The sequence below is a fragment of the Pristis pectinata genome, chromosome 9, assembly GCF_009764475.1.
Source record: "Pristis pectinata isolate sPriPec2 chromosome 9, sPriPec2.1.pri, whole genome shotgun sequence".
In the NCBI taxonomy this organism is placed as follows: domain Eukaryota; kingdom Metazoa; phylum Chordata; class Chondrichthyes; order Rhinopristiformes; family Pristidae; genus Pristis; species Pristis pectinata.
In genome coordinates this window covers 48,276,673-48,287,588 of record NC_067413.1, presented here as the reverse complement: position 1 = coordinate 48,287,588, position 10,916 = coordinate 48,276,673, and the positions used below count along the sequence as shown (strand labels likewise).

At 41.1% G+C, this 10,916-nt stretch overlaps 1 protein-coding gene across 1 annotated transcript; it reads left to right on the top strand.

The window, feature by feature from the left end:
• The first annotated feature begins 2,809 nt into the window (after window positions 1-2,809).
• On the top strand, window positions 2,810-5,268 carry cbln2b (cerebellin 2b precursor). Its single transcript, XM_052023542.1, has 3 exons — window positions 2,810-3,097; window positions 3,905-4,024; window positions 4,581-5,268. Exons 1-3 carry the CDS (start codon window positions 2,810-2,812, stop codon window positions 4,776-4,778), a joined length of 606 nt encoding a protein of 201 aa, XP_051879502.1. The 3' UTR covers window positions 4,779-5,268.
• Window positions 5,269-10,916: the final 5,648 nt, after the last annotated feature.

Sequence of the window (10,916 nt, the reverse complement as noted above, 5' to 3'; positions counted from 1 at the left end):
TCAATCTATGCACTTCTAAACATCTCCACATTGTCTCACTTCCTTCTCCCACCACCACCAGAGCCAATCAAGGACACCCGATATTGAGGTATACATGTGTCTACCTGGAGCCTGTGAAAGCCATTTTTATCCACTCGCTGTTTACCCGGAGTTGGGAGTGGGAGTCAGGTTGAAATCAAAGGGGCAAGAGGATAGGAGATTGGAGGGGGAGAGGAGATTGGAGGATGGGACAGTGCAGAGTGGATGAAAGGAGATGGATGGGGAGAGGATAGGGAATATAAGGACAAGAAATTTGAGGATTAGAGGTGATCGGAATGGGAAAAGCTGACAGATGAATCCACAAGCCTACATATATAGTTGCTGCACATACCACACCACTCATCATTGTACAGCATCCCTACACTTCTGGGTCAGTGTTTCTAACTAATGTTGTATCACTATATAGAGACCATGTCTTCAGTGGTGTAAAGTCACATCCAGAGTATGCACACTTGTTTTAAATTTGTTGTGTATTCATACAATTGTCGCAATATGGGAATTAAACAGCCTTTTCTGGCACATTCCATTCACTGCATTGTCCAACCTGCATCTTTTGCTTTGCTCCACTTTGTGTGCCAGCAGATTTGGTTTAGAAAAAAATAGTTGCCTGAATATTTAATCAGCCAGCTTTGTAGCCACTTCTGTAGACACCAGTCTTCTACATTCTGGAGATTTTCTGAATTCAAATTCTCAGACTTCACTGAATAAGAGTGAAATTCACACTGTCTGGGACTACCAGTCTATTACAGCACTACCATACCACTTTAACGAACATATATGGCCTTCCTCCTTCACAGCTAATGAAATGCTTTTGGAATATAGCTGATGTTTTGTGTAGGCAACATGCATGGACACACACTGTGCAGCTAGACCTCTGCCCCACACCTTACGACTGAACATGCATCTCCTGGGACCCATACCATTTTACAGGTAAAACATCTCAACAATAAACCTGCAAGCTCATTGACATGGAAGTGAATTTTCCAAATCAGTTCACTATTGTCCAGGCGTCAGCGTTCTCCGAAATAAGTGTACCTACAGACAATATTTGGACAGTGAGAGACAGCAGGTTGGATTGAGAAGTTCACCATTTCGCCACATGATGGCGCTGATGTATGCTGGCACGGCAGAGTTGGCAAACAAAATGAACCTGGGCAATTACAACCTTGGAGAATTGAGCTCACTGCACTTGGAAACCCTTTGATGTTTCCAATGACATGACCCCCTTTACTTTAAAATTCAGCCTTGTGATTATAAATGTCAGTAATTTACAGCACCACAAAAAAAGGCAGGCGTTGTGAGCTTGACTGCAATTAAACAAAAAAATCGAACCACTACAATGTCTTATTTATCCATTGATCTGCGAGAAAGGAAACATATACCCACAGTGTATATACACATACATACATTATATGTGTATGTATGTTAACTTATATGAACATATGCACATATAGATATACACATACGTGCGTTAAATAAGTATTAAAATACAGAACTCTGCGTAGATGTATGTGTGTAAGTATATATTAATATATTATGAATTAATATATAATAGGATCTCCATAAATGCGTGTGTGTGCGTGTGTGTGTGTGTGTGTTTGCGTATGTTGATGTGAAAGTCCAATTGCTTACAATGCATCAGCAGCCCCCGTTGATTTTGGAAGGGGCGTCGGAAATCTTGACTGATTTTCTGAAAATCCGTCATGGTAAAGTGGGAGAAAGGTGCAACTCCAGCGAGATATCTGCAAGAGCTGTGGGACAACACCGCTACAAATCGACTATGAGTCGTGAAGGGGGCTCTTTAAAAGGATGCTGTGTGCCGTCCGCTTGCTTTGATTCGGTGTGTGGTACCTGAGTCCCGGTCAGTGAGTATGAGAGCTTGTGTGTGTATGTGTGTGTGTTTGAGAATGAGCTGCTGACGGGGGAGGGAGAGGCGACTTTCTGCTTCCTCTCTGCCAACAGATCCCCAGCTCATTACCCTAACACCACAGCTTGAGAGAGGGATAGTGTGATCACACTGTCATGCCACCTTGGATCTGCCAGGTAACACCATCTCCGGCGTGGGCATCTCACTGCAAACGTAATGTTAAACCATATCAAATTAGCGGGCTTAGTGCAAGGGGACAGTGAACAGGGAACATCAGTAAATATTTTATCTAACTTGGAGATCTCCTCGCATTTAAAACGGTAAGAAGTGTCTAATTTTAAATGTCTCCAGTTTCTTTCTTCTAAAACAAAATGTTGACTGATGCTTTCTGGAAAATAATATCTATTATACTGGCAACTTTTTTCCTCCTTGTATAAAAATGGGCGATTGCGTGCAGCAACGAGCGGGCGCGGGGGCCCGGTTCGGGGAGACTTACATTGAGGTTGTACTCAGGGGCTATGTGATGAACAGAAAGTTGAACAGACCACGGGGGAGATGGAGAGAACCAAGTCAAATTCAATTGTAGAATTCCTTCATCAGCAACGTGCCCGGGCGGGGGAGGGGACTGGGTTGAAACTAATACAGGACGAAGAAGCGGAGAATAACGCCAGTGGATGACGGGCTGACAATATTATCTGTTAGGCTCTGAGCTCTCTATAAAATGCATTCAATCTACATTCGATTTTTTTTGTGTGTGTATTGATTTTGTCTTGTTACAGGCGATGATATCCAAATAAAGTGAAGACCTTTATTCCATCCTCTCGGAGGCTACATTGGAAGGGGTGGACACGAGTTGGGCGAAAATAATAAAGAGAAGCCCTGTGTCGGATTATCGAGGATCGGATGGATCTACTGCTAATCCGCCCGGGATCTGGTAGCATGCTAGCGCTGAGCTTGCTGCTCGCTTGCACTGGGTTGGTGTTGGGACAGAACGATACGGAGCCCATCGTCTTGGAAGGGAAATGCCTGGTGGTGTGTGACTCCAACCCATCCTCGGACGGGGCCGTCACCTCTTCTCTGGGAATCTCGGTGCGGTCGGGTAGTGCCAAGGTGGCGTTCTCGGCCGTGCGCAGCACCAACCACGAACCCTCCGAAATGAGCAACAGAACCATGACCATCTACTTTGATCATGTAAGTCGCTCGAGTCCCGTCAGTCTCCTCAGCCGTGACCCCCCCCCCCCCCACCCCTCCCCTCCCCCTGTACCTGCGCTCAGGGACTTGCAGACATGTCCCCATTCACTGTGAGTTGCTGATCCGTCCACCCATCGCACTCTGTGCCCCCCTCCCGATAACGCTGGCTACCTCTGCTCACCCACACGCCGCCCAATGTCTTGCCTCTGGTTTATATTGATGGGCACACACACCAGAGCAAAACAATTGCGGCTTAGCAAAACCACTACCGTGCACTCCGGAAGCGCAACAATGCTTGCTTTCATTTTAAGTCGTTGGCAGGAGGCTGAGAGTACATGGACACACTTTACAGCGACCACAGCTAATCGTGCAATCTTATCTAACCCGTTAACTTTCTTTCCCTGGCGCACGCATGTCGATCACTCACAAGAAACCTGCCTGCAGGTCCCCCTCGTCGCCTCTTTCTAAAGGTTCCCCGTTCTATTTTAAAGCAGACTTTTAACCTGTTTGTAAACCACGTTTAAGATTCAAGACAATTTCATGCCACTGTGTGGGTTCCCGATCTACTGGTGAACGAACCCCTTTGGCGTGGCCTCTATTGTGGCTGTTTCTCCATCGTTTTCCCCTGCGCGTTGTTATTATCCCCAGGTTTAGATCGGACGGGAGGTGGGCGGGGAGGTTGCAGGATACAACTCTACACACCCTGGTCGCATTTTTTGTTTTGGTTTTGCAGGCAACGATGCTTCCACTGCCCCACTCCCAAGTTTTCGAAAGCTGTCAATCTCGGTGCTCTGTGCTCTCTTGCAGGTGTTAGTTAATATTGGGAACCATTTCGATATGAGAAGCAGCACTTTCGTGGCGCCGAGGAAAGGGATTTACAGTTTCAGTTTTCACGTGGTGAAGGTGTACAACCGACAGACAATTCAGGTAGATCAGGGCTCCTGTCCACAATCCGCAATCACTGTCCGCCTGTCGCCGCACTCTCCCCTCCGGCCGCGCTGATTTCGTTGAATTGCGGTAACTTTGTGAGCGGGAAGGGAGAACGAGGGGCGGATAGACGAGGTGGACGGTGTTAGCAAAGCTTTAGCGTGGAGTACAAAACAAACTGCTGGAGGAACTCAGCGGGGCAGGCAGCAACCGTGGAGGGAAATAGACCTCTTTGGGGGGGGGGGGGGGGTTTATTTGCCACAGTTGCTGCCTAACCCGTCGATTCCTCCAGCAGTTTTATTTTGCTCCAAATTCCAGCATCTGCAGTCTCTTGTGTGTTCTTCAGAGTGGAATGGATGACTGACACTAGAGAAAGGGCAAGGCTTTGTCCTGGATACGGCTGCGGGTGCTGGAGTTTGCCTTCTGATGGGTCAGTACAGCCGGGGGGGGGGGGGGGGGGGGGGCGGGGGAGAAATACACGTTACCGAGCCGCCAGAACGTGGGAGCGTTAGAGCAAGGGTGACATTTGTAAGATTTCGTTTTGTTCTGGTTTCAGGTAAGCCTGATGCAGAATGGCTGGGCTGTGATTTCTGCTTTTGCCGGGGATCAGGATGTGACACGAGAGGCTGCCAGCAATGGAGTGCTCTTGAATATGGAAAGAGAGGACAAAGTCTACTTAAAACTTGAAAGAGGCAACCTAATGGGAGGGTGGAAGTACTCGACGTTTTCTGGCTTTTTAGTATTCCCTCTATAAAGGATCAGCAACGTTCGTCAAACCCCCTTACAGAAGGGCAAATCGCCATGTACATTCTCAATATTGCAACGGAACAACACGATTCTTAAACCAAAATCACCTAACTGCTGCATAGGGGCTGAGCGATTTCCTACCGATTAGAATAATTTATTTGAATACTGACAATTGCCTTGACCAACGTGGTAACAAGTAGGTCTGATGGACTGCACTTTAGGATATCAAGTGAATTTATTGACAAGGCCAATTTCTGGCTGGGAGATAGAAGCTGGATTTTCTTCCGGGCGGATTATTGATGGGACGAGTCGAACCTTCGTTAATAAGAGCGCACTGGCAAAACTGATGATCCAAACAGCGTAATAATATAAAACAAAACAGAAGTTAGGATTTTGATTTAAATGTTCTAGCAATGCTTTCTTTCGTGTTCGTATATAGCCTTAAGTAAAGAACAAGTCCAAATTCAGTGGCGTGTTTTCTTTTGAGATTTGGGGAAATTCATGTATCGTTTCTGTGGGCGAGCTCGTTTTGAAGAAGTGCTTTATTACAATTCTTTGCACGGACTGGACGCAGCTCTTGTTCCTTCTTTGTGTTGTGGTCGGTGTTCTTTGACCTTTGGGTGCAGGCAGAGTAACCTATAGACTAATAACAACGAGACTTACAAACGGATGGTTATAATAAATGGACCCAATTATTTATTGATGTGCTTTTTTGATCTGTCAATCAATCCTCTGACGCGCACGCAAGTATCTTTCACACAGAAGAGTTTAGCAATGTTTGCTCAATGCCGATGCTAACGTAGACTCCACTTTAAATATTTATTTCCCCTTCCCACTTATAAAGTGACCAATGTGACCACAGAGTGATTGATTGTTATCCCTTGGGTTAAACCCAAGTGACTTTTTTTTCGTTCAGGTCTAAATAAAACAGAACATCACAAAATGAACCAATTCTTCTTATATTTTGACCCAGATTGTGGTGTAATAATGCAGATTTTTACCATTACCAATTTATGAGAACTTTGTAAATCCGTTAATCCTATACACGCAGTGGCTGAGGAGATGAACTAGAGCAGGGGCCAATCTGCGTACCAATGATAATGGTAATTAAATATTAAATATAAAAAATATGTTACATGCACAGTGTTTAATCATCCGACTAAAACGTGTAATTAATTAAATCATCACCTGTCCATTGACCAGAATGATTGATGGTAAAGGAAATAGATCTCTCGTGTCCCAACATTGAAAACTGTCTACCATTCGGTCAACACAACTAATTCTTTACCTAGTGGTTACTCCCTGAATAAATCCAACACTTGCTTGTCGGGAATAAATGGCGAAAACGACACTTGCTGCTGTGCATGAGATGCCTTTCACTGGGTTAAATTATTCATTATATTGAGATATTCAACTCTGTTCATTGGTCTGAATGGAGAATGGTTCAGAGTTCAAAGTATAGTTCTATACTTTCAACGATATAGTGATGAATTCAATACATTTCGGCTTATCGGTGCACTATAGAATATCTAACACATTTTAGTTTATTGTAGTTTGCAAACAAAAGGCAAGTAACGTTTATTGAGCTGAAGATCTCCGTGGAGTTCCAAGAATTGTTTTACATGTAATTATATTAGCAGAAGAAGATAGATATTGTGTCGTGTTAATGTATTAGGGCGGACAACTATGTAGCATCAGTTCCTTCTCCAGACAAAGGCAACACCTTTATTCATTCTTGGACCAGACTGGATGAGGATTGATTTCTCCGTTTACTGTCCTCTAGTGTCACGAGGTAAAATACAATGAATTACAATACCCATACATATATATTTAATGCAAAAACACTGCGTGATTAATACCTGAACTGTAGTGTGAGGCTTTTTTCTTGAAGTTCAAACCCACTTATATAACCTGCATTTCATGTGCAGGATATTAAAATGGCAAACTTAACCCGATCATTTGGTATTGTTCGTGAACAGGGAGTTGCTTAACTGCTCAGAAATTGTTAATCAACTTGGCTCAATGGTCATTTTTAAAAATTCTTCTGCTATTTGGCTACATTTCTGGCACTATGCCTAACATTGAGTTATTTACATGGGGGTGGGATTTTTGGAAATGACATATGGATGCCAAGAGTGTATCCAGATACAGGATTTCAAAAGTGATGAAATTAATCTACTTCAATAATATTGTTCAATTCTGTTATCGTATCTCTGGGTGACCCACATGCCTACATTATTTCAGTTTTTCCTGCCTCTGTCTTTCCTTGTTTTCTAGGATTTGGCTACAAGACTAAAATAACTGATTTAAAACATCATTTCTTGATCTAATAGGAAATATCTCTCTGGTTAAAATTAACAGCCTAGGCATCTTCTCATCCAACGTGTAGGTATATGGTGCTATGGCCACCATGAAAGCAGCATAAAGTGTATGTAAATATAAACATTTCTCCTGCTAGATTGAGGAACCTACCAATACAATATTTCTTCAATGTTCCTCCTTTTGATTAAATCAATCATACACATTAGATACGCAGTGTGGTGGGTTGAGTGGTGTGGCTTTATGTGAATGTATGCATGCTGTACTGATTCAGGCAATTATTCAGAATGGCACTAACACAATTTGCTTTAGAACTTAATACAGACAAGTATTTTTCCTCTGAAAACAGTCATATTTCTATACCCTTAAATTCCAATGTATGACTCCCTTTGATATAATCTAATGCATAATAATTCCCTCAGACTGATAGCTCTGGGTGGTGTGTTTATGAGTATGTATGTATTCAAATGTGTATGCAGGGTCTGATAGGGTATAGCTCGCTCAATGTCAGAAAGAACACACAGAACAAATTACATTGCTGTTGTTCTGAACTTCTTTATATTAATAGTCCATTGCATCAATGTAATTCATTAATTATTTGGTAGGACAGATGTATTCCCTGAATGTGTTATACTATCAACCAAGAATTCACCTTTTGTTTACAGGTCTTGAAAATTTATTCTGTGAAAATAAAGTGTTGGTTTAGTACAACAATCTTAACGGAAGAGAACTTTGCATTATTGAACAATAGAGATAAAATGGAAAATCTGCCAAAAAACTAAAACAATTACTTTTTGCAATTTTACTATAAAATATTTTGGGGGTCCAGAAGAGATCTTTTATTTCTGTGGTCATGGCACTGATGTTCAATTCACATTTCCCATTGAGTCAAAGCTCACATTTAAATGATGTCCCAAGAGCAATGCACTCAGTTGGGGGGGGGTCACTCATGTAACCAAGGCATTGGCAGCTCTTGCAGATTTCACATTGTTTGCTGTCGTTAACATAGATTTTATAAGAAACAATTTAACAAGTAGGCTGCAATTCAGAGGCACTGCAGTGAAAAACAATGCTCCTAAAAAGTTATAATAATAGATTACAAATATTAATATTGAAAGCTGAAGGTAATTATTTACCCCAAGTATTTTAAATGTTATACTTTTAATGATGTCTTTTTGTGAGCTATTGTGTCAGTCTGTGAAACAATCCATTCCTTATTTCATACAGTCACTGTTACACAGTACCAGCCAGCAGAACCAGTTAAATAATAAAGTTCCTTATGCTCCAACAATTCCAAAGCAACCTTTGCATAAGAATATACCTCATGTACCTCAGGAATTTCCATCAGGTAATCTCCATTTTGGCTTTCAGGTATAGTATAAAGGAAAATCTTAACACAATTCAGGTGAATAATTTGACTAAGGAAGTTGAAGAAACTTATACAACAGTTTGATGGTTTATGGATACACCTTTTAAACAAGCTTTCCACCTGATTAAAAAAAAATGGAATATGTTCCTTTTCTGTCTGAATGTCTTTGAAGAGGATATTTCAGTAATATATGTTATTACATTTGAGTGAATACTTTCAATTTCACTTTTTCAGATGCCACTCAGAAATCTGATTTCTTCCAGGTGTTCACAAGTCAATCTGTCCTACTGATCCCCTCCAGCCATTATTATTTAAGCTGATACTTCACTGCTGAATAATTCAACCCTCTGTTTATAAATATTATTATTTCAATTAAATCATGACAAACATATTTCACCCATTTCTTATTAAATCTGAATTTCTTATCTTCCCTTGTACCAAATTACAGTTGTTTTTCTTTGCTTAGATTTTACTTATTATAATCCAACAGCTGCTGTTTGATGCTCTGAAACCATCAGACATTTATCAACAGCTTTACTGATTTAATGGAACTGTTTATTTAGCTTACTAAAGCCATATTTTATTGATTATAACCCATGCTTTGATAATCTTGCTAAATAGTGTATAAGTAAGTGTAGTTCTGTATAAGGTACATCTGGATTTCAAAAACATTCAATAATTTTCTAACCGACATGAGCTAAAATTTAATACCATCACATTTCAGACTGAGCTAGTATTGAAAAGAGCTGGACATTTTAAATATATATAGATTTGATATTAAATTCATGTTTGTGAGTTCTTAACTGTGCTGAAAGGGTAGGGGCCTTCTTCTCAAAATGTTGCAGTTGGTGTTGGGAAGGTCCTCCAGCAATGCAACTATCCAGGTTTCCAGTTATTGTGACTTTTGTTGTGGCAATTTCATACCACTGGATGGACCGCCAGGTCACTTCAGATGGCAATTGAGTCAACGATATTATTGTCGAACTGGAATTACATACAGTATGGCTAAGGATGACAGATTTCCTCCTTCATGAACATAAATGACCCAGTTGTGTTTTTATGAGAATTCAACAGCTTCATAATTACTTTTACTGATAACAGCTTTTAATTTTATTTCTAAATTGATTTTACCATGCTCTGGGTTACCAGTCCAACAGCAGGACCACTAAACTGCTGAAATCACCACTTACACATTCAAGTCTTTCAAACCATCAAAACCCACACTATTAGATGTTCACATTTTCTTCCCTCGGCTGTATCACAGAATAAAAGGATGCACAAATTAGGAAGCAGTTACTTATGGTTTGCAATAATTGACCAACTGTGATCACCATTTAGTTTTTCTACTTTGTAAGAGTACATGTTTTCAAAATAGATTATCAGTCATGGTGGAAGGCATTGAGGAGCTAGCATTATGTGACAACCAGTTTGCTCATATCGCGAGCTGATGTCAATAGAAAAGCTGTTTCAGTTGTTATGCTAAGCATTGTTTGAGAAGAGCAAGTGAGCTACCAACACTAATCATGCTGTTTCAGAGAATTCATTGCCTGGGGAAGGCAAAACCAATGAAACAAGATGACTCACATTAATCCTTAAAAGCAGAGGGCTGGAAGAATCAAGAGTTAAGTGGACCAGCAAATTTCATTGACAGGAAGTTTTATTAACATGCAGAGAATCGATAAAATGAACTATCATACCAACAACATATTAATATTGCACCTTTAATGAAGGCACCTGACAAGGGTATCATAAAGCAAAAATTGACTGAAACACATGAGGAGATGACCAAAAACTTGGTCAAAGAGGCACCTTTAAGAAGCACTTTCAGGGAGAAAATATGTGTAAGAATATGGAGAGACCTTAGTGTCTTGGCATCTGAACGCCTGCTACTTGTTGTGAATCAACCAAAAAAAAATTGGAAGAGCACATATATTTCAAAAGGGTTGTAAAGTTAAAATTATTATAGCGATGAGATGGGAACGGTTGACCTATACAGAGATTTGAAGACAAGGAAGAGAATATTAAAATTGAGGTGTTGCTTAGCTGGGAATTAGGACAGGCTTGTATGCACAGAGCAGTGGATGAAGAGCGCTTGGTGAGAGTTGGGGCAGAGATAATAGAATTTCAGGTGCTGGCATGAAGGGAATGTAATAGTCAAGTCCAGCATTAATATGGATGAGTTTCAGCAGTAAACAAAGTGAGCTAGGATGGAGTTGTAAAGGAGATGAAAATAAACAGCATTAATAATGGCATGCAAGAGTAGTTAGGAATTCATCTTGGGATTAAATATCATGCCAAGGACATAAACTATCAAGGTCCACCATAGATTCCAGGGAAAGGTGAGTAGGCTATAGTTTGCAGGCACAGAGCAAAGACTGGAGGCACAGCACCTAAATTTTGTTGGAGAGAAGTTCATCCCCATCTGGTCCTGGATGTTGGACAAGCAGTCTACCAATT

Bases quoted from the DNA above. Each gene is read 5' to 3' on its own strand.
- cbln2b (XM_052023542.1), top strand. From the start codon at position 2,810: ATGGATCTACTGCTAATCCGCCCGGGATCTGGTAGCATGCTAGCGCTG. The intron at 3,098-3,904 runs GTAAGTCGCTCG...GCTCTCTTGCAG, and splicing joins TGACCATCTACTTTGATCAT to GTGTTAGTTAATATTGGGAA. The intron at 4,025-4,580 runs GTAGATCAGGGC...TTCTGGTTTCAG, and splicing joins ACAACCGACAGACAATTCAG to GTAAGCCTGATGCAGAATGG.